Here is a 26,780-nt window from a genome sequence, read left to right on the forward strand (position 1 = left end):
AGTATAGTCATTTTCACAATGTTGATTCTTCCTAAGAATCAATGTTGTTCTCCTAAGAGAACAATGTTTATCTCTCAATGTGGTTCTCCTAAGAGAACAATGTATATCTCTCCACCTGTTTTTATCATCTTTAATTTCTTTCATCAGTGTCTTATAGTTTTCTGCATACAGGTCTTTTGTCTCCTTAGGTAGGTTTATTCCTAGGTATTTTATTCTTTTTGTTGCAGTGGTAAATGGGAGTGTTTCCTTAATTTCTCTTTCAGATATTTCATCATTAGTGTATAGGAATGCAGGAGATTTCTGTGCATTAATTTTGTATCCTGCTACTCTACCAAATTCATTGATTAGCTCTAGTAGTTTTCTGGTAGCATCTTTAGGATTCTCTATGTATAGTATCATGTCATCTGCAAACAGTGACTGTTTTACTTCGTCTTTTCTGATTTGCATTGCTTTTATTTCTTTTTTTTCTCTGATTGCTATGGCTAAATCTTCCAAAACTGTATTGAATAAGAGTGGTGAGTGTGGGCAACCTTACCTTGTTCCTGATCTTAGAGGAAATGGTTTCAGTTTTTCACCATTGAGAACGATGTTGGCTGTGTGTTTGTCATATATGACCTTTATTATGTTGAGGTAAGTTCCCTCTATGCCTACTTTCTGGAGAGTTTTTATCATAAATGGGTGTTGAATTTTGTCAAAAGCTTTTTCTGCATCTATTGAGATGATCATATAGTTTTTATTCCTTAATTTGTTAATGTGGTGTATCACATTGATTGATTTGCATATATTAAAGAATCCTTGCATTCCTGGGATAAACTCCACTTAATCATGGTGTATGATCCTTTTAATGTGCTGTTGGATTCTGTTTGCTAGTATTTTGTTTAGGATTTTTGCATCTATGTTCATCAGAGATATTAGCCTGTAGTTTTCTTTTTCTGTAACACCTTTGTCTGGTTTTGGTATCAGGGTGATGGTGGCCTCGTAGAATGAGTTTGGGAGTGTTCCTCCCTCTGCTATATTTTGGAAGAGTTTGAGAAGGATGGGTGTTAGCTCTTCTCTAAATGTTTGATAGAATTCACCTGTGAAGCCACCTGGCCCTGGACTTTTGTTTGTTGGAAGATTTTTAATCACAGTTTCAATTTCAGTGCCTGTGATTGGTCTCTTCATATTTTCTATTTCTTCCTGGTTCAGTCTTGGAAGGTTGTGCTTTTCTAAGAATTTGTCCATTTCTTCCAGGTTGTCCATTTTATTGGCATAGAGTTGCTTGTAGTAATCTCTCATGATACTTTGTATTTCAGAGCAGCCACATTTTTTTTTTTTTTGTGGTACGTTGGCCTCTCACTGTTGTGGCCTCTCCCGTTGCAGAGCACAGGCTCTGGACGCGCAGGCTCAGCGGCCATGGCTCACGGGCCTAGCCGCTCTGTGGGATCTTCCCGGACCGGGGCACGAACTCATGTCCCCTGCATTGGCAGGTGGACTCTGAACTACTGCGCCACCAGGGAAGCCCAAGAGCAGCCACATTTAAGTGCTCAAGAGCCACGTGTGGTTTGTGGCTGCCTTATTGGACAGTGTAGATGTGGACCCTCAGGTAGGAAATGTTTGAAAGAATGCATCCAGGTTTTTGTTTTGTTCTTTAATGTGACTATGAATCATAGTGAAATAGGGAAAGGTAAAAAAAACTGTGGGAAAAAATGTATGGGATATCAGGAGACTTTAGGAAAAGGGAATCAATAAATAAACTATTAGTGGGAAGGATGACTATGATTTGATGGACTTAGGTTAACTGTTCATATAAATCCCAAGTAAAAGACTTTGAAACTTATATGTGAAACCATTGTGTCATGGATACATGATGTAATTTAATTGCGGGGGGGGGGGAGAAATTAGTGTAAATAAACATTTTTAAAAAAAACAGAAAGAGGGAATGATTTTTTTGTGTCAGATATTGCTGCTGGGTCACCCAGTGGAAAGCTAAGAATTGACCATTGGTTTAGCATCATGTGGGTCATAGGTGGCCTTTGACAATAGCTGTCCTTTGGAACAGTAAGGATGAAAGTCGCACTGGACTGGCTTTGAGAGATAATGGAAGGACAGGAACTGGAAACAGTGAAACTAGTCAGCTTTTCGCAGGAGTGGAAGGGATGTGAGTTGAAAAACTGTTTTATTTGGTTCTGGTTTGGAGTGTTCTGCTTTTGTTTTATAAAGATATTTATGTCTGATGGGAATGGTCCAGTAAAGAAAAAAAGGATTTCAGTAGGGAGAGGGGGTGTTTTACTTGAAAAAGAGAAAATTCACAGAGGATATAAAAGCTGCCCTCCCACATTTGAAAGGGTGTTGTATGAAAATGGAATCAGGCCCACTCTGTGCATGGCCCAGGGCTAGACCTAAAATCACAGTGGGTACGAGGGATAATAAAACAGACTGGACTCAATACGCGAAAAGTACATTCCAGCAGTCAGTGTGCCCCAAGCTAACATGGCTACTCCAAGATGCAGTAAAATTTTTTATTACTGGAGGTTAAACCATCTATAGTTTAGACTAGTATTTCTCAACTGTTCTGTGTTTTCAGTGCACTTTTGGATACAACAGTTTTAGGTGACACACCTGGAAAGGCTCAAGACAACACAAAAGCAGGTCGGAGGTAGTGATCTCACAGTCACTGCTCCAGCGTAGCAGTGACCTTAGAAGTGTCCGCAATTAGTGTGTGTTCTTTTTTTTTTTTTTTGCGGTACGCGGGCCTCTCACTGTTGTGGCCTCTCCCGTTGCGGAGCACAGGCTCCGGACGCGCAGGCTTAGCGGCCATGGCTCACGGGCCCAGCCGCTCCGCGGCATGTGGGATCTTCCCAGACCGGGGCACAAACCCGTGTCCCCTGCATCGGCAGGCGGACTCTCAACCACTGCGCCACCAGGGAAGCCCCAGTGTGTGTTCTTTTGGTTGCCCTTCAGCACCTCTTTACTGATTGGAACAGAAATGCCTAGTGCTTTGAGCAAGCTGTCTTTTAAACTCACAAGGCAAAATGTCTTCCCATCAAAGTACATAGTCTCTTTTTCTTGCCCGCTGGAGGTTATACCAGTGCTCCCACCAGAAAAAGATTGTGCATACTCTGCACTCTGCACGGGGTCACATGAACTGTTAAGCTCAAAACCCAATTGGACAGACATCACTATATAAGGCCTATTGGTCAGTAATCTGTTGCAGACGACAGAATCCACTTTACCTGGTAGAAACAGAATGAGATATAATAGTGATATGGAAATTAAGTGCTTACAGAATTGTTGGCAGGGCTGGAGAGCAGATTCTAGTCTGAGCTCCCAGTCACAACTCCTGCCCTCAGAACCACTGTGCTCTGCACTGATCAGGGAGGCTGCCACTGCATAACAAGAAGCTGATCTATCAAGAAGCAGCTGCAGGGCTTCCCTGGTGGTGCTGTGGTTGAGAATCCGCCTGCCAATGCAGGGGACACAGGTTCGAGCCCTGGTCCAGGAAGATCTCACATGCCACGGAGCAATGAAGCCCATGCGCCACAGCTACTGAGCCTGTGCTCTAGAGCCCGTGCTCCGCAACAAGAGAAGCCACCGCAATGAGAAGCCCATGCACCGCATTGAAGAGTAGCCCCCGCTCGCCACAACTAGAGGAAGCCCACGTGCAGCATTGAACAAAGCTGTCCCTGCTCCCTCAGAAAGCCAGAGAATCAAGAAGCTGCTGACTCCAGGACCACAACAGCTCTGTCATGATCTGTAAAAGCAAGCGGATGCCCTTTGTCCTCTCTCTTCATCTGCCTGGCTCCGTTCCCCACCAGTCTGTCATGAGTGCATCTGATTTAGCATGTGGGCTCTAAATCATGTCCAGAACTCTAAACTGCCAAGCAGGTTAGGACATTATGTCTTAGCCTTCCAACTTCTGCAAGTTGTTCCAAAGTATCTGCCACAGACAGCATCTTTCTTCAATCACAGCAAACGTAAATAAGACACACTGATCCAAAGTTGGTAGCACACACTGGTGTGCGGCTACATACCTGGCACGCCTATCTCGGAGCCGTTTTAGTGGGCGAGGAGGTAAAAATGGGAAATCAAGACTCAGATGGCAGCGTGAAGTGGATTTTCCAACAGTTAAGTGTCGGTGATTGCATAGTTTTAACACAAATGAAAGTTAGGACATAAATGCCTGTCTCGCATTTTATGACCAGAGAGACAAGTGTCTTTAGAAGAGCTGCCAGCCATGAAGTCTTTCCTAGCGTCGGTGCCATATATCAGGCCTGGGCTGATGCTCAGCAGATGGATTGCCTTTGCTCCACTTGTTACAGTCCTCACAGAGCAGCTGCCTGCCAGAGGTTGATAAAGAAATAGAGTAGGTCCCATAGCGGTCTGACTGGGGCCACCAGCGACCTCATTCAAACAGGGCCAGAACAGCCCGACAAAGTCTCTCTATTCCATATGAACACTTTCCTCATATTTTTGCGGCATTCCCGTAGTCAATTATTCATTCAAAATATATTTACTGGACTTCCCTGGTGGCGCAGTGGTTAAGAATCCGCCTGCCAATGCAGGGGACACGGGTTCGAGCCCTGGTCCGGGAAGATCCCACGTGCCGTGGAGCAACTAAGCCCGTGCACCACAACTACTGCGCCTGCGCTCTAGAGCCCGCGAGCCACAAGTACTGAGCCTGCATGCCACAACTACTGAAGCCTGCACGCCTAGAGCCCGTGCACTGCAACAAGAGAAGCCACCGCAATGAGAAACCCGCGCACCGCAACGAAGAGTAGACCCCACTCGCCACAACTAGAGAAAGCCCACATGCAGCAACAAAGACCCAACGCAGCCAAAAATAAATAAATTTATTTATTTAAACAAACAAACAAACAAACATATTTACTGAGCCCTTCTCTGTGCTAGGCACTGGACGTAGACCGTGAACAAGGCAGATGGGGCCCCTGCTCTCATGGACCTAACATTCCAGTGGAGGGAGGGTGGGAGGCAGACAGTGTACCAGTAAACAAACACATAACTGGGAAGGCTCCAGTGGCCGTGAGTGCCACGGAGGAAGAATGTTGCAAGGTGGGGAGTGACGGCCTGCGGGAGGGGCAGTTTCGATCTGGGGACAGAAGGGATTTGTATTCCCGCTGACCCCAGCTCTGTAGGGGTTACTGCTCCCTTGGCTACTGAGCCAGCTCAGGCCCCAGCTGCTGATTTTGGTTGCAGATAAGCAAGAATGATGACTTGTGCTTCGTTTAAGGTTGTTTTCAGCCAACAATCCGAATGAGGATACAAGATCAATAACGCAAGGGAGTGGGTGTGGCTCCCAGAAGTTTCCCGTGCTCCTTATGGAATCATGGTTGCAGCTCAGTGATCCATGCAGCTCTCACCAGGGGAGATATCAGCCATGTTGAAGGAGCCAGAACTGAGACCTTGTTACCTTCTATGACATTTGCTGCCTTCAGGGCTCTACCTACCAGTGTATGAGAGAGACAGCACTTGTGCCACAGTTGTGTTTCCCCGTGGTCTGTTTCTCGCTGCATCGCTGGGCCTCAGCAGGCCTGGCTATGACCCCCACAGCTGCTGGTCCCCATCTCGGGCTTCTGGACGGTTCTTCTCAGTGACTGCGTCCTCGTGGCCATCAGCAGAGGACTAACTGTGAAGGAGGCCACATTTCTCTTTACTCCCATCTGTTTAGACTCACAATATGAACACTCAAGTTGCGCTGAGGGCTTGGGAGTCACAGAGGAGAAAATTGTAAGCTGTGTGCTTCTGAGGGCTGCCCCCAGGCTAGGGAGATTCACTCCCAGAGGCCCTCATTTCCTCCCCTTCAGGCCCACTCCCCTCCCAGAAAGCACCTCCACGACGTGAATCAACCCTTTTCCGGTCACACTCTGGGATTTTTATCCTAGAACCTTGAGAAGTCTGTCTATGTATTATTTGATCTTTTCTTTTGAGTTCTTACTCTCTCTCATTTTCTTGAGAAAACAAAGCTGTTATATGTTTCATCTGATCCCTGTTAAAAATCTTCTCGTCTCTACTCGTCATCTGCCTTTTGCAAACCTCTTTTCATAGGTCCTGTGCTAATTTTTCCCTGCATGTTCATCCGGGATAGAAGCAGCTCTGTCTGGGTCTGTGTTTACCCACTGATAATATGGTAGATTCACCCTGACTCCTTTCCCTGCCTCTCTGAGCGATGGTGAATCTTCTCTTTCAGAGCTGGTGCTGGAGGTCTGGCTTTGATGCTTCTTGGGAAGTGGAACAGAGACAGTGGGAACGTGCCATCTGGTTTTACGCTCCCCCCATGCCTGCCTTCCTGTCTGCAGAGTCCCCTGTGCCTGTGGTGTATGTGACCCCGTGGCAGGACTCTCCTTAAATTTTCAGCCCTCCCCCCCCCCCCACTTCAGGGCAGACAGCCTGCTCCAAAGAGGGTCTGGGTCAGTGCGATTTCCCATGATTCGTGGACCTTCTTTTAGTGGGTTCAAATGTAATTGGTTAATAATCTTTCAAGAGGTTCAGATGGCTCTTAAGATATACTTTTCCTTCTCTCCTTCAGCTTTTCCTCAGATTAGGCCACCCCTTGTTAAAAAGCTGGGGCAGTGACACACAAAGAACAAACAGCTTCTGCCCCAGTGCTGCCCATGCTTCCAGGCCTCAGCCCTCCAGATCGGGCACTGTCGGCCTTTAGGACATTCTTGCCCATTTTCCTCACGTTATATAAGCTAGGTAGACCTTGATGTTCGCTTTCAGTCTGTCCACGATTAATTGTATACAGCAGATCTTCAGAATTATAGCATGGAGTTTGGTCATTCTCTTGTTTCAGTGAGTTTTCTTCTATGTATTGGGCTATTTTTTCTTATTTCCATGGGTTCCAAGGAGTTATGCAAATGAGCACTTCCTCTGCCATTTTCCAAGAAGTTCTTCCTCTGCTGAATATTTTAAATAGTGAGACAAGAAAGATAAAATATGTCAGAAGATTAAGAGGAACATACATTTTTTAAATTAGAAAGTTAAGTCTAGAAAATTTAACAGAAATGAGGAAAATGATTAAAATTAACAGTGATGAGACAGCATCTGAACAGTTAGAAAATGAAGCTAAAGAATTAGATGAAAGTATAAAAAAAGAACTCAGAAACTCTAAGGGTAAAGATATGGCAAAAAGACAAAATTAAATGGTGGGAAAGGTTTAAAGGAACTAGCATTTAAGTGTTTCTAAACAAATTTTAAAGATGAAAGGGCTAGACAATAACACTAAAACAATGAAATAATCTTATTATTTAAAGATTAAAAAAATGTAAGCAGCATATGAGGTTATCCCATTCTGTAATGTTCCATATTAAGATGTACCTTATTTACTGATTTACAAAGATGTCTAAGACTGTGCTTTAGGGAGAATTGCAGGTCACAGAGCGTTATATATTCTCCGTATGTGTGTCACATAAAGGTTGCAAATACGTAGAGAGAGGAGTGATGGGAATAATACCAAACCGTTAACTGGGAGAGGAAAGGGAGTGGAGGTGGGGATGTCGTGCCTGCCATCGGGTCCCCTCACCATTTCTGGAATCTTCTCCCCTCCCCTCTTCAGTGCACTTTTTCTCCAATACCCACACCTGGGTGGCGACTCTTCCTAGGTGGGCTGCCCTTGCTCACTGAAGCCGCTTTGCCCACCTGTGCAGAGAGTGCCAAGTACCCGGGGACTTTGCAGCCCTCACCCCGACCCGGGGCTCTCGGTTCCTCTTCGCAGGTGGGACAGCTCTGCGGTGTAACCAACCCCGAGCAGATTGTAAAGCAAGCTATGTATATGATTTTACATGTTCTAGTAGCCACGTTAAAATCAATTCTGATACACTTTATCTTCAACATGTAATCAACAGAAAAATTATTGAGACGTTCTGCATCCTTTGTTATTTGTACTAAGTCTTCCAAGTCCAGTGTGTGTTTTACACACGCACGTCTTGCTTTGCCTGACCCATTTCCTTGCTCAGTGGTCACAGGTGGCTCATGGCTGCCGCGTGGGACAGCCCAGCTCCACTCAAGTTGAAGCTGAACCTTCACAGGACTTTGCCTGAAAATGAAACCTCACCTCCCTGTCCTGCTTATTGGTTTCTTTTAGGAGCAGTTTCTTTCCTTTTCTTTTTTTTTAACTTGCATGATTAAGAAAGGAACATTTTCTTAATAAATGTTTTGCATACAAGTGTTATTTTTGTAATTTAAAAAAAATCTAGAGGGTTCAAAGAAAAAAATATGTCTCTCATCCAGAAGCCCTGCTTTGTTATTTATTTGTTTGTTTATTGCTAAGGCAGCCATAAACTCTAGTGACACTGGGTTGCAGAAGACTTGAGGTTCCAGTGAGTAAAGAACAACTGACATCATAGCAGAACCTTCCCTTCTTGCCATTTGTCGTACGTGGAAGGCTTGAGCCTTTCATGTCTATAGAGTTTCTGCCAAGATAAGTGGCCTGAAGCCAGCTTAGAGTAAGATTATCCAGCAGTCTGGGTCAGATATGCAGCCTGTGGCTTCTCAGGCCCAGGTAAGGTGATGGGGGAGGATGGGTCATCACTTATAAAGGAGGAATACCAGGGGGACCTGGCAAGAGTGGCCTTTTTTTCTTTTGCGACATGCCTGCAGCCTATAATTGGTACTAGTGTAGCAGCTTGGGAGTGGGCAGTGCCCATCTGGCTCCAAATACCCAGGCTGTATGGAGTCACTTCTCTTGGCATCCAAACCCTGCAGCAGGATGGTGGCTCCCTGTGCAGATGCCTCTTCCTCACTAATAAGACCACGAGGTCTTTTGTCTTTTGCCTTGTCACAGCGTTTTATTAAGAAGACACTATAAAGAGTCCCTTTTGACATAAGTGTTATCTAAGATTGCTTTTTATTTTTATTTTCCCACTTCCAAGTATTTGGATTTTCTTTGCTAATTTGTGTGTCACCTGAGGTAGAGGTGGGGGAAGAACGCTCCTGATTGGCTCAGAAAGTAATTCCAATCAGAAAAAGCAGGGATGCCTACATTTCCCTAACAAAGCCACCCTTCTTCATCCCAGAATCACCTTACCTCCTTCCTCGCTGTGTCATCAGAGAAAGAAGCAGACGTGTTTCAGCAGTGCATTTCCCAATTTATTCCCATTTGTTAATTCAGCAAGCATTTACTGCTTACTTCCTCTATGCTATTACTCTTGAATGTGGGTTTAGTCCTTTTGTCTACAGTGTTGTTGCCAGTGTAGGCTCTTTTTATGGCTTTTCTTGGCTATTTTAAATGGAAATTGGGAGATAAACCAGGCACTCCTGGACCAAACGCCAATGGCCATGAGGTCCATCCTCTGAAGGTACTCCAGACAGAACTTTCCCTTCCTCAGTGAATGTTGCCTTTTTCTAAACAAGTTTGTGATGGTTCACATGCTCACTTTTCTCCTTTTACCTTCGACCCCGCTGACTTGAGAGTGTGGAGGACTCCACTCATTGCTGAGGGATGTGATAGGATTTGGACGGTTCCAGGGCCACGAGGCCACAGTGTGCAGGAAGGGCGTGGTGCTGTCTTAGTGGGGCACCTGGGTCTTGGGAGGGCCTTGGCTTTACCCCTCCTCATTACTGATGGGCTGGCCCCTGTGGAGGAGTGGCCAGAATGGGCCAGCGATGGGCCCTTGTTCTTCTCTGTTCTAAGTGCCTTTCCCAACTCTTTCTGTTTCAGTACAGCACTGCAGCCTCCAGGCCCACTGATGGATCCGCTGACGAAAGGGTCCAGTGGGAGTCAGATGGCACAGACCCTTCTATGGAAAGCCAAGTCGTCTCTCTCCTTTGGCATCCAGCCCCTGCAGACGTGGCCAACAAAAGACCCTGAAGTAGAGGCCCAGGTCAACCTGTAAGTAAGTAAGAGAAGCATCCTCTCAGTTGGGGCTCACGCTCACTCTAACTTGAAATCCCTTAATGCTCAGGAAGAAAATTATCTTTGGGGGGAAGAATAATGAGAGAGAGGAATGGATATTTGGTTGGGAGATTTCATTTCTGTTCTTAATGGTGCCTGATGTGTATTTATTTATTTACTTAGCAATGTTCATTGAGCACCTGCTCTGGCCAGGCCTTGTCTCAGGCATGGCAGGCAAAAGGGATTCAGTTCCTGCCCTCAGGGGATTTACAGCTCATGGAACAGATAGCCGTTAATCAAATAATCATACAAATAAATACGAATTGTGACAAGTACGAAATAATCATACAAATCATACAAATAAATACGAATCATACAAATAAATACAAATTGTGACAAGTGCTATGAAATGTGGTACCTTGATTCAGTAAACATTTACAGAATGCCCTCAATGTGCCAGCAACATACTGGGGATATAAGAGAATATGACATCTCCTCACCCGTGAATATCAAATAGTATCTAGAAGGGGAAAAAATTCCAATTATTATTCAGAAGAAATGATAATAACTATGCTATAACTAATATATTAATAGATTCCAGGTCCCATAGGGTGGTAACTATGTTTTCCTGTTTACTCCTGAATCCCCAGGGCTTTGTTATAGTGTACAATATTTGTTGGATGAATGAATAAGTAATGAATGAATAAGATACTACAACACAGTGGTGCTTAGCTTTCCAGGGAAATCAAAGACAACTAGGTGCAATGGTCTAATTGCCTTAAAAGCAAATGAGATGCTTCATCAGTTCAAGGCAACAAATATTATTGATGCTTACTGTACCTAAGGCCAACCCCAGAGATTCTGATTCAGTGGCTCTGGAGTGGATGAAAGAGGACTCTTCAGGGACAGCCTTTCCAGAGAGGCAGACAAGTAACCAAATAACTCCAGCTGTTAGAAAAGAAGCATGTATAATGTGCTATAGGAGGAGGGGATCTGCGGGAGGGCTGGGAGGAAAACAGGGAGCAGTTGCTCTTAGCCAGGCAGGATGACCGTCGCGCCAGGCCGGAAAGGGGAAGAAAGCCACTTTAAACAGAGGAAAGTGCAGAGCAAAGGCTCGGATCCATGAAAGTGGGTCCCAGCAGTGTTGACAGGCATTAAAGCAGTGATTCTCAACCCTGGCTGCACAGGAGAATCATCCCGGGAACTTTAACACATATGAAAGCCTGCACCATCCGCCCAAGAGTCCCAGGTCTAGGGTGGAACACAAATACCAATATTTTATAACGCTCCCCAGGAGATTCTCTTGTGCAGCAAATGAGAAATGCTGTTTTTAAAAATGTAACCACACAAAAATAAATACAAAATAGTTATGAAGTACCTTATACGCCTAGCTAAGGGGTATGAATTTTTATATCTCGAGCAATGAGGAGCCATTGATAGCTTGCCTGATTTTAAACGATAACACAATTTGACATAGACAAGGTTCAGAGGGTCTGGATAAATTCACGACTGCTGGTTCTGCAGTGGGTTCTTCTGGGAAGCTAGAGAAGTCTGGAGTCACCGCTGCCTTTTCAGAGCTGCCACCATACCCCCCACCGTGGCGCGGTAGGTCCACTTATGAGAATATGGGAATTGAATGTCTCCTTGATCTGAAACTGAAATCTAAAATTTCAGTGAATGCTGAATTATCTGGGCAAAATGCTCCTGTTTCTTGGGGGCCGCTGGTAACCCGCGTGTGGGCAACTCCAGCTCTTTAGAAAGGAGGGCAGGGAAGCCTGGGCTTTATCTACCAAAGGTGGAGCGGGGGTGGAGGGTGGGGTGGGGGGGTGGGGAGCGGAGGTAGGTGGACGGGTGGGGGGAAGGGCCACTCTTCCTTCCTCTGAAGCTCCAGGCGGGACTCTCAGCGCTGCTTCTTTGTAGACTACAAACCCCACAGTGCGCCGCGCGGATGACGTAGTCAAAGGGGCGGGCAGGACTGCCGGGAAGCCTATGAGACGCAGCGGAAGCAGCCCGAGGTGGCGCCTTCCGGGTCCTATTGGTGAATCTGGTTAGGAGTGGGACCAGGCCCTGGTGATTGGCGGCCGCAGGGCTAGCGAAGCTGCCGTGAGAACAGGGCGGGCGGCGTCCGGCCAAGGGCTTCACTCCAGACTCAGGGGCCGGACTTGAAACTGATTCCACCGGGAACCAGATGTTGGGTTTTCTGGAAAACAGGCTAGAAAGATGCATCTTTTAAGAACCGCTGCCATTCTGCGGACTGCTCATTCATTAACTCATTCATTCAGCAAACTTAATTGATTACCTGTGTACCAGGCACTTGTGCAAACATCCCAAATGCGTTTTCTCTTTTAGTCCTCACAAAAAAACAGATAACTACTGCAGGCTCCATCTTACAGATGACGAGGCTGAGGTCCAGAAGAGTTAAAAGACTTGTTCAGGTCACACAGCTTGTAAGTGACAGAGCAGGGATTTGAACCTACATCAGTCTAGCGCCAGTGCGCATCTCCTAATCTCAGTGTGCTCAGCGGTGCCATCAGGAGCAAAGTGTTTATGGGATGTCAGTGTCCACAGGGTGACTTGGTATTGTCGGGTGAAGATTACAGCAGGACCGGACTGGACACCAATAAAGTTGACCAAGCACAAAGTTGGACCTTGTGCGAGGTCCCTTGGTCATACAAGGCCTATTCTCACCAGAAAAGGTTTTTGGTATCTATGAAAGAACCTACTCAGCACCTGTGTGCTGTGCTGGGCCCTGTGCTAAGCACTGGTATGCAAACGAAGCATCTCCTTCCAGATTAAGCGAGGCTTATGCAAGTGCTGTTACCTAGGGCAATCCAAGGAGATTTCTCAGTGGAGAGACTCCTTGAAGTGTGGGAACTTTACCAGGCAGAGGTGAAGGAGGCCTCCCCAGACAGAGGAGACTGTCTGTGCAAAGGCCAGCAGCGTTAAAGCATTCTGGATTTGAGGGGAACCACAAACAGTCAGGTCCAGCTGGAGCTTCTTGGGGCGTGGTGAGCCTGGGATGGCAGGCAGAAGCCAAGTCACTGGGGAGTGGGAGGGCTTAACCTGCCTGCTAGGAAGTTTGGTCTTAACTCTCTCAGCCAGAGCACAGCATGATCAGATTTGCATACTGGAAAGATAACTGGTGTCAGTGGGCAGCTAGATTGCAGGAGGATAAGGCTGGTGGCAGGGAGACCTATCAGAGTGGCCAGATAGGAGATATTAAGTGTTCTGATGAGTGGCAGGAGCAATGGGATTGAGTTAAGAAATATTTAAGAGGAAGGTTAGAGTGGACCTGGTAAATGCATGGGTGGTGGGGTGAGGAATAGGACAGAGATCATTAGATACTGCCGTGGGGGCTGAAGAGGGGTACAGTTACATCTTTGGAGGAAGGAAGTTCTTAGAAAAGTTTTCTTAGAGAGAGTAATGTGAAGTGGATCTTGAAAAAGGAGGAAGAACGTTCCTTCCTTCTTTTCTTTTTCTTGAGTAGATTTTAATTGGCAGAGGTGGGGAGGACGGTATTCTGGATGGCCGGATCCTGGTTTGCCACTTGCATGGTGAAGTAGGAGGAAGTTTGGAAGGTCAAATTGGGGGACATATCGTGAAAGGAGTTGTACTTAATGCCAGGACATTGGGAGTCTGAGTGGCTTTTGAGACAGACAAGTGATGGTTTGAGCTCTGCGTTTTAAGAGTTAATTTCACTGATATGTACAGTGAGGAGGCCAGGAAGCCAATTAAGAGATGGACTAGGGAAGGGTCTTCGGTTGTAAGTAACAGCAACCCAACTCAAAATAGTTTAGGCGAAAAAGGAGAATGTATAGGTTAATGTAACCAAACTACAGGAAGGGACAGATCTCGCTCGCTTCAGGGAGTGACTGGATCCAGGGACTCTACTGCTAACAGTCAGTCCATTCTTCTCTTACGCCCTCAACCTCCACCCCCTTAGCCCTGCTTCTCTCTGCCTGTTGACCTCACTGTCTCCTACCATCCATGAGTTTTCACCATGCAGCTGTGGGTGTGATCTCAGGCAGCATGGGGTATGTTCTCACAGACTTGCAAGTTGAGAGGAAAAATCTTCCCCATCAGTTAGAAGAACCCTGGGGAAGGACTATAGTTGCCCAGCCTGGGTCACATGTCCATTCCTGGTTCTGTGGGGGAGTGTCTGTTACCAGGGGCAGAGGGGTAATTATGCTTGCCCTGGCAAACAGAGCAGGGGTGGTCAGGAGGTAGGAGAACAGAATTGAAAGGGGTCAGAGAAGCCAGTGGAGGAGTTTCAAGAAGGCAGTGCTCTCTGACCGGTCACAAAAATAACTTAGGAAGTTTGTTCAAAAATATAGATCATGGAACCTATTTAATTAGAACCCTTAGTGGTGGGACCCAGGGATCTGGCTGAAGGTGTCAAATATAACAGAAAGTTTGAAGATCGAAACTAAAATCTTCCATTGAATTTGATGATTCGGAAGCCACGGGGCTCCTCTGAAAATGCTGTTTCACTTGGGAAGGGAGGGCAGAAGGCAGATGGCGAGTCTCTCTGCATCCTCACGTCTCCTCATTCATAACCTCCTTTCAGGGCCATGTCCGACCCTACAAGAGGCAAAGTTTCCTCATTAGTTCAGTACATTAGGAAAAGACAAAGGAAAGCTATTGGAAAGATGGTTATTTGAGGGGTGTTCTGCCTTAAACGGATGTCAGCCAGGAGCAGAAGGAAGAAAGTTTGAAAAGTTTTTAATTCCATCTGAATTACCTGCCCATTCTTTTTTCCCATCAGTCCTTCCTGTGATTAATTACAATATACTACCAATAAGTTGGATTTCTTAAAAAGTATAATTCAGACTTAATTTCCCTCACTCGGCTGAATTAGCAGTGGTTTGCTTTTTGATCTTTTGGAGAAAGTTGCCACGTATTTGAAAGAGTTTATCATCAAGGCGTGATACAAATATCAGGCAATTTCGTATTTAGACATTTTAAAGTAGCTTCCAAAAGCCTCAAAAGACCTAGTTTGCTCCTGAGTAAAGGACTACTTGATTTTAAAACACAAAGCTGGAGAGAAAGCCTTTGGGTTTACTGTTGGGGAAATTCTATTGTTTCCAGGAAGAAACTTCTCCTCCAGTTCCATGGAGGAAAGAGGCTGGACAGCTGACTTGCCCCTTCCTCTTTTCCTCTCTTACCTTTGCGATCTGGTTGCCCACCGAGCTTGTGCGTTAGCTCCTCTCCTGTTTCCACATGGAAAAACACACCTGCGTCTTCTAGAGACAGGTGTGGAGGCCCACCTGCCTCGGTATCCCCTGTTGGAGCTCGACAGTCATGAGACAGTGATTCCTCGGCAACCATTCAGGCGAGTAGCTGCCTCTCTGCAGACCAGGCTCTCCCGCAAGTGGGCTGCTCCAGGTCTAAACGTGGGGGAAGTAGTAGGAAGTCTATGTGGCTGTCGGGCTCAGCCACATTTGCCAATGAAACTCTGACAGTGAGGAAACTGATGTCTTGATTTCCATTTGCCTGACTCCTGTCTCTAATTCTCAACCGATTCCAAACACAGAGAAGAGAGCAGCTTGATTTATTAAAAAGCTCAGATAATTGTGAGACAGGCTAGGATCTGTGTGGGTCTGGTTAGGAGGGGGTTTGTTTTGTTCTGTTTGTTTTTATACTCTTGTTCTTCCGTGTCATAGCAGAGTATGTGGCACATAGAAAGTGCTCACTAAATACTTGTTGGGTAAGTTAAAGATAATAGAGCAGAGATGCCTGTTAGGGAGGCTCGTGCAACGATGCAGGTCTGAGCTAAAGCAGAGAACGTGAAAATGGACAGGGGAGAAGTGGCGAGGGACTAAAAGGCATGGTGGAATTCTAGAAATATCCTCACATGCACGATGGCGTATACAAGGTTATGCACTGCAGTTTATTAGTAGTAGCGAAAGGTTGAAACTGGCTAAATAAAATATAGTACATCTACTCAGTGGAATAGTATGTAGCCATAAGAAAGAATATGGAGGATCTTCTGGTACTGATTTGGAAAGATCTCCAAGATACATTAAATAGAAAAACAACAAAAACAAGGAGTGGAGTTGTGTATAGTATGCTACCATTTACCAAAGGCAAAAGGGAACATGTATTTCTCTTTCTTTGTAAATGCATACAGCATCTCTGGCAGACACACAATAAACAATAGAGGTTGCTGGTGAGGAGAGGAAATGAGGGGCCGAGGAGGGAGGAGAGGACAGACTTACCCCTGTATGGCCTTTTGGACGCTTGTGAGTTTTGAAGCAAGTGAGTTTTACCTCTTCAAAGAGTGAAATACAGATACAAACATACAACAATCAAAATCAACACTGTGTGGGGCCTGTACCGGGGCCTGGAGACTGATTAAGATGTTGGATGTGAGAGAAGACCGGGGCGATGACTCTGAACTTGCACCTCAAGTGACTGGGAAGAAGATGGCAGCTCTGCTGACTGAGATGTGAGTGAGGAGTGGGAGTGAGGGTGACTCAGGGCATGTTATGTTTTAGAGGCCCCCGGGGGTGTCCGCAGAACCATGTCCGACAGCTGTAAGTCTGAACTTGCAGTTGGAGAGAAAGATTGAGTTGGAGATTTGGTCTGGGGAGTTGTTAGCATAGAGGTAGTATTTGAAGGTGCCGGAGCAGTGAGGTCCCCAGGGAGGTGAGTGGCCTGAATGGAAGGGAGAGGAATGTGGATCTTCACTGCTCAAGGGTGGCGTAGGGTTCAACACTGAGTTGCTGCTCTGTGTGGTCTAAGTCAGGGAGGGGTATGGCATCACTCTGCCAGGACATCCTGGTCCTTTTCTGGGAACAGAAGCTGCACCATTGAGCTCCACATCCCCTGGAGGAATAATCACTAACAGCAATCATTCTTCCTCAAGGAGGTTATGCCGTTACTAAGAACTCTATTCCTTTGACTATTCGCGTTGTCTATTGTTACAAATTTTATAGTCCTCAAGGGCCAGTAACCCATTTTTGGTGCTCACCTCATCTCAAAGTACAGTGCAGAACACCATAAGGACACACTATAAATAGTGACTACAGAGTACGACTCTTTTTTTTTTTTTTTTTTGCGGTACGCGGACCGCTCACTGTTGTGGTCTCTCCCGTTGCGGAGCACAGGCTCCGGACGTGCAGGCTCAGCGGCCATTGCTCACGGGCCTAGCCGCTCCGTGGCATGTGGGATCTTCCCGGAGCGGGGTACAAACCCGCGTCCCCTGCATCGGCAAGCGGACTCTCAACCACTGCGCCACCAGGGAAGCCCCAAGAGTATGACTCTTTTTAATCATTACTTTTAGGAGGCAAAAAGAAATAGTTTAGGCTGCCCTGCCCTAAATTCACCTAAGCCAACACTCATTTTTATAAATCGCATTTGGCTTTGAACGCAGGCTGGTTGCTTTCCTGTCATCTTCTATAGTAAGAAGTGCTCTCAGTTAAAATGCTTTTGCCTCCTGTACTTCTGTGAGTTTGGCTGATCTAGTCTTTTGCTTTCTTTGAAGAATGTTCTCCACGTCCGTCAACACTCTCCCTCATCCTTGGTCTCAAAGCCTCATTTTTATAGACTGTCTCAGGGTCAGACTACCTTGGTGAAATAAACATTTTAGAAAATCTTTCACAAATATTGTTTGACCTTAAAAGCACAGAGTAAGCTGCTTTTCTTCCACTACGTGGTCTGAATGTACCTGGAGAAAAAAACAACACAGAGAAGGATGAAGTGGATCTAAATTGGTCCAGAAAATTAGAATACAATACAGAGGCCATTTAAAAAGCAGCCAGGGCCTTCCCCCCTCTCCTAGGTTACCTCAAGACAAAATTCAGTCAGTTCCACAGCATTTATATACTCTTATGCTTAAGACTAAGAATTTTTCACATACTGGTATTGGCTATAAAGGGGATCAAAATGTACCACCCCAAAATATGCCACTTTGGCATAAGGATTATTTTGAGCTGAAGGCAATTGAGGAAAAGCAGACACAGGAAGAACTCTCTGCCCTCCCCTGATCTGCCTAAAAGCAGGGCATAAATTTCTCTTTGTAAAAGTGCCCCCTCCCCTCTCTCTACCAAGAGAAGGAGAGCAGTCCTTATCACCAGAGACAGAGAAGACACCAAGATGAGTCTACATAAACAAACCTTACTAAATAACCCTATCTACCATTGCTTTCCCCCATATATCTGCCTTCCCATGATTTACCACTCCTAGAAGCCCCAAATCCCTTTTCTTTTGTCTTGTGACTTCTCCACAATTTATTGCCCTTTGTTAAAATAGTATAGAAACCTCTGAGTCTAACTGCTACTTTGGGTTTTCTTTTCTGTGCAGGCCTTGTGCATGTAAAGTTAAAAATAAAATTTGTATGCCTTTTCTCCTGTTAATCTGTCTTTTGTCAGCTTAATTCACAGGTACCAGTTACAGAACATAAGAGGGTAAAGGGAAAGTTTTTCCTCCCTAACAGCTACTTCCTAAAGTGAGAGCATTTTAGATTACAGGAGAATCTAGCTTATCTCTAGATTTCCACAAAGAGACTTTTTCTTCTTTGTGTTGTTCTTCACGTGCACACACCTTCCTAATGATGCATAACCTCTGTTTCTTCAAATAGTAACTGTGCTCAGACTCTTCACCTGCTAAGTGCTTCATATGTATTTTCTCATTAAATGCAACAGCCCTATGAGGATTGTCCCATGGTTATCAGTATTTGTTGAATTAATTCATTAATCAAGCCCCATTTTACAGTTGTAGAACTGAGAGCCCACGAAAGGCTGTTTCTTGCCTAAAATCAGGCCGTGAATTAGTGGTGGGTTAGACAGAGTTGAGTAAATATCAGGCAACACTTATGTACATGTAATTTCTCTATACATATAGATGTTAGTTTATTTAAGTTTAGGATCAGAGTTTTTTTTTTTTTTCTGTATGACATTCTAAAGTAAATTTTTATTGTACTATAATTTACAGGCAATAAAATGCAAGAATCTTAAGTTCACAGTTGGATGAGTTTGACACTTGCAGATGTTTCACTTTTTAATGTTACAGTGTTGATCCATTGCACTTAATTGTATTGCCTATTTATTGAAAGGTGCCAATCTCTAGACATAGGGAATGCCAGCCTCATCATGAGCTAATGGCTGGTGAATGATGTCACAATGTGTTTCATTGTGATGGCCCCCACGGCATTTTCTTTGTTTGCTCATATTACTGGCATTGTATTAACCTCTGAAGTGAATTTTTTGAGATTAACCTGATGCAACATTTATAGTATTTTCATGTCTGACTCAAAAACAAATTTCATGGATATGCTGTGTAATGCAGTTCACTTCCAGCAGCAGCTGACAGTGGACTTGTGAGCACCTGGGGGTGTCTCTCCAGGCCTGATCCTAGAGAAAGTTATGAAGTGGTCCCTGTGTTTGCCCTGCCCCTTCTTTAGGTACCTATCTAGTATGGCTGGCCTCACCCTCCTATGTCACTCCTGGCCCCTGGTAAAGAAGAAAAACCCTAGGGGACATGGTGGCTCTCCTCAGACATTTGAAGGGCTTTCCTATAGAGGTGATCTTGTTTTATGTGGCCCCAAAGAGTTGGCTGGCTTGCTTTCATTCATTCATTCATTCACTCATTATTAAATAAAACCCCACTAATAGCTAACTCTGTACCAGGTATTATGTTACAAGCTAAGGATTTTGCATTGAACAAAACCAACAGAGAACCTGCCACTGTGAAGCTTATATTTTAGTAGGGGAGGCAGATGTTAATCCAATACCCTCTTTGTAATTTCTAATCTGGGGGTGGAGGTGGGGTCAGGAAGAAGAAGGAGTTTGGAGAGCTCATTCCAGGTCCTAAGACGAGAAGATGCTCAGCAAGTTGAAGGAAATGAAGAAGGGCACTGTGGCTGGAGTGCTGAGACAGGGCGAGCGGGCCAGACAGGACAGCTGGCCGGGGGTGTGGAAGTGATGGTAAGGAAATTCAGAAGAAGTGAAAGGGTGAAGATGTAGGACCAGCTGGTGGAAATTAAAGTGTGATGGATTTCAGTTCAATGTAGAAAAAAACTGTTTGACAGGAAGAATGGAGTGCTCTGCAGCGTACTGTTTCTTTATCACTAATAGTTTGTAAGTAGAGACTTGCTGGCTATATTTCAAGTATCTGGTAAAGAATACACTATCACAGATACCAGACTGGACACCAAATGACCCTTAAGTCTCTGGACTTGGAAGTCTCTGGACATCTCCGGAAGTCTCTTCTACCCTAAGATCCTATGCTGAGGTGGCAGGAAGACTGACCAGGCTATTGTAGGGATCTGGGTATCAAATAGTGAGGACCCGTGAGATGAAGGACTAAGCTGGCTAAATATGGGAGATGATCACTGAGGAAATGTCCAACCATGGGGGAATGGAGAAGCAGTGGGATAGTGATATAGCAGGGGACTACACAGCACTGTCAGTGATACAGGTATCAATGTGTACAACTCTCAAACGCCAATTGTTCAGAGAAGCTAGTTGCAGGGAGATAGTCACGGTATGGTATACATTTGTGTAAAATTTAAGATCATGCTAAACAGTACTGCATATGGTTTATGACTACGTAGTACAAATATAAAAAATAAGCAGGGAGTGTGAACCAAATTATTTAGTGATTGTTTCAAGGGAGAGAGAGATGAAAATGAGATCAAGGAGAGGTACACAGGGGTTTCAACTGTATCTATAATGTTCATTATATTCTTTATTTTTCTGCATCTTGAAGAAATAAGACAAATTAGAGAAGAAATCCAGGTGATTCTTACATATAGGTAGGTTTTGAGAACCAGAGTCAGTGCTTCTCAAAGTTCAGTGTGCATTTGAATCCTCAGGGGATCTTGTTAAAATGCTGATTCTGTCTCATTAGGTCTGGGGTGGGGCCTGAGGGTCTGCATTTCTAATCAGCTCAGGGAAAAGGACCACTCTGAGTAGCGAGGGTCGGAATGACCTTGGTGTTCTCTAGGATTCTCCCTGCCGACAGGACTGTTCGGAAGTGCCCACTCTGGACAGCATGCCTCCCTTCAGGGTCTGGGTACAGTTGGGGGCAGTCTGGGAATCTCCGGAGAGAAGCTTTGAGAACTTGGGAAGGCACACTTTGGAGAGATTTCTCCAAAGAAGTTAAATCGACAGGCGATCCAGGGAGGTACGCAGCAACATATGTTGTCTGCTGATTTTTTTTCCTTAAATACGTTTCTGTTTAACACTTCGTGGTCATGCATGTGCAGGTATCCTGTGGAGCAGTGTTTCCCAAACCAAATGTACTCTGAGCTAGAAATCCCTTCAGTCTTGACATTATAGGAAAGGAGAAGCCAAGGTCACTAAAGATTAGGGAGGGAGGGAGCAGATGTGCGGACATTACACTTTGTAGGAATCATTTTCTAGGTAGCAGCTCCCAGGTTTCTGGATGGTGGGTCTTGAACTGAGCAGAGTGACAGGCCTCTCATATCCCAAGATGGCATCGGCTACTCAAGAAGGAGACAAAAGAGGCTGCTGTACAGTTTACCAAATTTGCTATACACAGGTGTGATGTGCTTGCACAAAGTTTTTGTTCCTGTGAAGTCCGATGTCCTGTATATTTTCCCACCGCGCCATAAGTGCTATGACAGCAGAGAGCACACGTCTCAGGTTTAGCACCTGGCCCAGCACCTGGGACCTCACAGGTGCTCAGGAACTGTTTATGGAATGAGTGAATGAATTTCAACTCAGATACAGGTCTTTTTTAAATTAACCTTTTTATTTTGAGAGCATAATAGATTCATATGCAGTTAGAAGAAGTGACACAGAGAGATCCCAGGTACCCTTTACCCAGTTTCCCCCAATGGTAACATCTGGCATAACTATAGTAAAGTATCAGTCACAGCCAGGAAATGGTCAGTGATACAATCCATTGGCCTTAGATTTCCCCAGTGTCACATGCAGTCTTATCATATGTGTAGGTTCATTTCTCCACCACCACAGATAAGACACAGACATGGCTCCATCACCACAGAGTCCCTTATGCTGCCCTTTTATGACCACACCTACCTCGCTCTATAATTTTGTCATTTCAGGAATGTTGTATAATAGAATCACACAGTGAGTAATCTTTTATGGTTGGCCTTTTCCACTCCACACGATTCCCTGGACATTCATCCAAGTTGTTGTATCTGTCAGTAGTGTGTTCCTTTTCCTGGCTGAGGGATATTCCGTGGTGGGCATGCACCACAGTTCGTTTATCCATTCACCCTTCCAAAGACTTCTAGGCTTTTTCTAGCTTGGGGCTATTATGAATAAAGCTGATATGAACATTTGTGTATAGGTATTTGTGAATATATTTTTTCATTTTTCTGGGATAAATGCCCAAGAGTGCAAGTGCTGGGTCATATGGTAACTGCATATTTAATTTTATAAGAAACTGCCAACTGGTTTCCAAAGAGGCTTGGCTTACCTTGCACATTCCCACCCACAGTCTATATATATATATATATATTTTTTTTTAAATAAATTTATTTATTTTATTTATTTTTATTTTTGGCTGTATTGGGTCTTCGTTGCTGCGCGCAGGCTTTCTCTAGTTGTGGCGAGCGCGGGCTGCTCTTCGTTGTGGTGCGCAGGCTTCTCATTGCAGTGGCTTCTCTTGTTGCAGAGCACGGGCTCTGGGTGCGCGGGCTTCAGTAGTTATGGCGCGTGGGCTCAGTAGTTGTGGCTCGCGGACTCTAGAGCACAGGCTCGGTAGTTGTGGCGCATGGGCTTAGTTGCTCCGCGGCATGTGGGATCTTCCCGGACCAGGGCTCGAACCTGTGTCCCCTGCATTGGCAGGCGGATTCTTAACCACTGCACCACCGGGGAAGCCCCCACCCACAGTCTATAAGTGGTCCAGTTGCTCCATGTCTTCGCCAAAGTTTGGTATGGTTGCTGTTTTTCATTTAGAGATAGAATTCCAAGGGCACTGGTACAGATCATTATTGAAAGGAGCCTTGCAATGAATTACCACAAGACTTTAGTAATAGCAGAGAACCTGGTAAGTTCCAGGGACACCTGTCTTTGTCCAGAAACTTAGTAGATACATAAATACTGTAGGAGGAATGCATTCTAGAATGTTAGAGAAATGAGGATTAGAATGAGAAAGATGACTGACTAATGGTGGGAGGTAACATCAAATATACCCAAAGATATGTCAGAATATCTAACGGTAGATAGGGGGTGGAGGAGGGAAAGGAGAAAAGGGGGCAGGAACCCACCTGCGTTCAAGTAGAGCAAAGCCCAGCAGAGGTTATCATTCATTCATGACTCGTTAATTCGACAAATATTCATGGAGCAGCCTGCTATGAGCCAGGCATTCTGAGACACATGGGACATGGTCATGACTGAGGTCGGTAAGGTCCCTGACAGTTAGAATAACCAGCATTTATTTATGTGTCAGGTGTTGTGCTAAGCACCTATGATATCTTTTAATCCTCCCACAGAGACAGATGTTATTTTAAGCCCATGTTACAGATGAGGAAACAAGCTCAGAGAGGATAAGTAACTTGCCTGGGGCCACAGAGCTAGAGTGCCATGGAGCTGACATTCAAAGCCAGGCATGTCTGACCACCTTATGGTTGGTGGAACTTGCTAAGGGATGGTAAACTTAAGATCCTGGTACAGGAGCACCTGGTACTGTGACCCCATAAGCACAGTTGGGGAACAAGATGCCGTCTGGAGCCAGAATCCAGGGCTCGGGTTTCCTGGGACCCTTACACTCTAGAAATCCTCTTGCTTACTTCCTACTTCCCAGTGTCTGAAATCTCTTCAAAAGAGGACAGGATTCTTCCATTTCGTCATTAGAAGTTAATGTGTAATCGCAGCTCTGCTTTTTTGTGTCTCTTATCTTCGGAAGGAGAGACAACTGCTCCCTCACGTGCAATAAGCTATTCTCGCACCTGTTGCTAGGAGGCCCGGGGCTACTTCCGAGCCTAAAGCTGTAGTCTGGCACATTTTTCAGCTTCTCTGTCCCTCAAATAGGGGGATCCCGTCCATCTGTCTATTACAAACTGCTTATCAAGGGGGCGGAGGTGTTGTCCTGGCGCTCCTGACATTGAGCTCTGCTGTCGGTAAGCCTGTTGCTTTTCACAAATTCTCTCTGCTGATCCAGGAGGAGTCCCGTTCTTCCATTGGCTTTAACTCTTCCAGCAGGGCTGGAGTTGACTGAGGCCTGGAATAGGGGGGTCTGGCCAGTTGTTAGGGTCAGTCACTAATCTCTGGGCCACTTGAGTAAGGACCTGTATCGCTGAGTTTCAGCTTCCCTTTTTTTCCCCTTTTTCAGTTTCCATAACTTCGCCTCTTTGGAGGGGGTTGTCCTGCTTTCCAGGTCCCTGACTTACATCATGGTAATTTTTCTAGCCTCTGTGTGGAGCTGGAAATCTTTGCTCTCATCCGGGCCTTCTTTAGAGATTTAACATGATGGTCCTCAGCTCTGTTCATGCTCGCAAAGCATGATCCAGCATCCTCTCACGTTAATTTACTAAAACAGAAAGAGTTTCTATTTAGAGCCTAGACCACAGTCCCTGTGAGGAACTTGAACCCTCTGATTCTTTTTTGCACCTGCCTTGTTCTGGTGACATGCTGTTGGGTCCCAAGTATTTTCTAGGTGAGGTCACACTGCCAACACTCTTAGGGAGGGGATGTCGTGCTGAGCTGTGATGCTGCCCTTAGCCCCACCCTAGGAGGCTGCTTGGCCCCAGGTCTCCCTTTCCACCACAGGGGAAAAAAAGGCATCTTACATTTGGTAGTATATATGAGTCCATGCCACTCTCTCACTTTGTCCCAGCTTACCCTTCCCCCTCCCCATGTCCTCAAGTCCATTCTCTACGTCTGCGTTGTAAAGCAATTATACTCCAATAAAGATGTTTTAAAAAAAAAAAGGCATCTTATTTAAAGTTCTTTAAAAAGTTGGTAATCATGTATGCTGCACGCCCCTTCCCAGGGCTCTCTGTAACAACCAGAGAAGAACTCATACTAATAAAAAGAGCGATAATAATAGATAACATTTATTGAGTAGTTTTCATGTAATAGACGTTATGCTTAGAATAAATTTTTATCTGCTCTTTTTAGTTTATTCTTTATAACTCTATTAAGTAGGTGATACTATCAACCACATTTTATACATGTGGGAACTAATGCCCAGGGAGATTAAGAACCCACATCTGTGACTGAAGCACTTGCCCTTAGGGACTATATGACACCTCCTCCCATTCATGGAAAACTTGATCAAGGCCTTGTCCTTCCTTATAAAAGTGCCGCAGAATGGCTAACAGGTTTCCCAGGGATTCCAGAGTCATCTGGAAGAGCAGTATTTTTCAAAACATTGTCTGTGAACCCCGTGCATCAGAATTCCCACCACTGCTTATTAAAATCGCAGTCAGGCTGAATCACAACCTCTGGGAATAGGGCCAGGGAATCTGCATTTTTAGAAAGCTCCCCCCCACCCCCGGGGATTCTGATGGACTCTAATAAACACTGCTATTTTCATTGGCATACTAATCACAGCTTATGGGTAGGCCTGAAACCAGCAAAAGGGATTGGTGAGGCTCTAGGGCAGGGGTTGGGCAGTCTTTCTATAAAGGGCCAGAGAGTAAATAGTTTGGGCTTTGCAGGCCCTACAGGTCTCTGTTGCAACTCCTCGACTCTGCCATTGAAACCCAAAAGCAGCCACAGACAGCCTATCACCAAAGCGTGTGGCTGTATCCCAATAAAACTTAGTATACAAAAACAGGCAGTGAGAGGCCAGAGCTTGCTGACCCCCATAGGCATCCTGGCCCACCAGCCCTCTGACAGCCCCTTTTGTGTGGGGCTTATTCTTACACTACTTTCTGTTACCTACAGAGAGCTGTACCCATGAAATTAAAATCACCTGTTGTAACAGATTAAACCTTGAATCTTAGTGGCTTCAAGCAATCAAAGTTCTTTCTCTCTCATCTCACAGTCCAGTGAGGGTGTGCCTACTTAGGATATTCTGTGTGGTCATTTAGGGACCAGGACTCCTTCGTGGTGCGGCTTCACCCCTCTTGGTCCTCACAGCCAGCGGATGAGGAAAGAGAGCAAGGATTATTCATGGGAGATTTGTATGGGCGTCATCTGGAAGAGGTACCCATCATTTCTACCCACATTTCACTGGCCAGAATTCTTATTGTTTGGGGTCCAGAAACAGTGATTTCTCAAGCCTGTGAGGCCCTTGGTCTCGAGACTCTCTCTAGTCCCTTCTGTCTTTGCTTGAAATCCATCCAGTTCTAGCCCGGGCTCATCTCTTCCTTGAAAAAACCTTGCTAAGGTCAGCCAGTAGGAGCCAGCCCACAGGTTCACTCTGACCTGTCCAGCCACATTCCTTGGAGCTGCAGGCTCAGAAGGCACAGGTCCACCTCCTCAGTTACTGTAGGTGCAAGTTTTATCACCAGTTTGCTACTCTACAGCCTAGATCTCTGTCTCTCCAGCCTCTGAGATGCATTTCCTCCCTGGCTGCTGCCTGCCTGTGAAGCCTGTGCCACGTATTTTAGGTGTTGCCATGGTAGTAGCACCCCACTGCAAGATACCGACTTCTGTGCTAGTTCAGGTAGCACAGCGGCTTTCACAGGTAAACCCAAACTCTGCGTGATTAACACAACTAAATGTTTATTTCTTGCTCACAGCATATTCTAATACAGATGTTCTTAAAGGTATGACCTTCCACTTGGGTTTTTCCTTCTTGGAGCTCTGCCTTCCTCTGGGTCCTCATGGTCCTCTCCACCCTGCTGGCCGCAGGGAAAGAGGGCAGGCACTTCCCATGGCATCCCACAGGCACATCACTTTGGTCTGTATTTTCTTGGCCAGAAATCAGTCATATGGTCACAGTCACTGCAAGAAGGGCTAGGAAATGTAGTCTAGTGACAAGCCCCAGAGGAACAGGAAGTAGGTTTTGGTGTGCACGTAGGCATATCTGCCTCTTGGGCCAGGACTGTCCGGACTGATGG

The 26,780-nt window shown here is 45.4% G+C and overlaps 1 protein-coding gene across 5 annotated transcripts in view; it reads left to right on the plus strand.

Moving 5' to 3' along the window:
- Positions 1 to 26,780, plus strand: part of GARNL3 (GTPase activating Rap/RanGAP domain like 3) — a 154,210-nt gene that overhangs the window by 15,476 nt on the left and 111,954 nt on the right. For 4 of the 5 annotated variants that reach the window (XR_007477733.1, XM_049710718.1, XM_033427170.2 and 1 more), the window contains exon 2: positions 9,659 to 9,829. Coding sequence is in view for 4 of the 5 variants with exons in the window: in XM_049710718.1 (XP_049566675.1) it covers positions 9,659 to 9,829 (171 nt within the window). In the remaining variant the exon portion in view is untranslated. The remainder of the gene's footprint in view (positions 1 to 9,658; positions 9,830 to 26,780) is intronic. The other variant, XM_012532807.3, reaches the window with a different exon arrangement.

Source organism: Orcinus orca, chromosome 6 (assembly GCF_937001465.1).
Source record: "Orcinus orca chromosome 6, mOrcOrc1.1, whole genome shotgun sequence".
In the NCBI taxonomy this organism is placed as follows: domain Eukaryota; kingdom Metazoa; phylum Chordata; class Mammalia; order Artiodactyla; family Delphinidae; genus Orcinus; species Orcinus orca.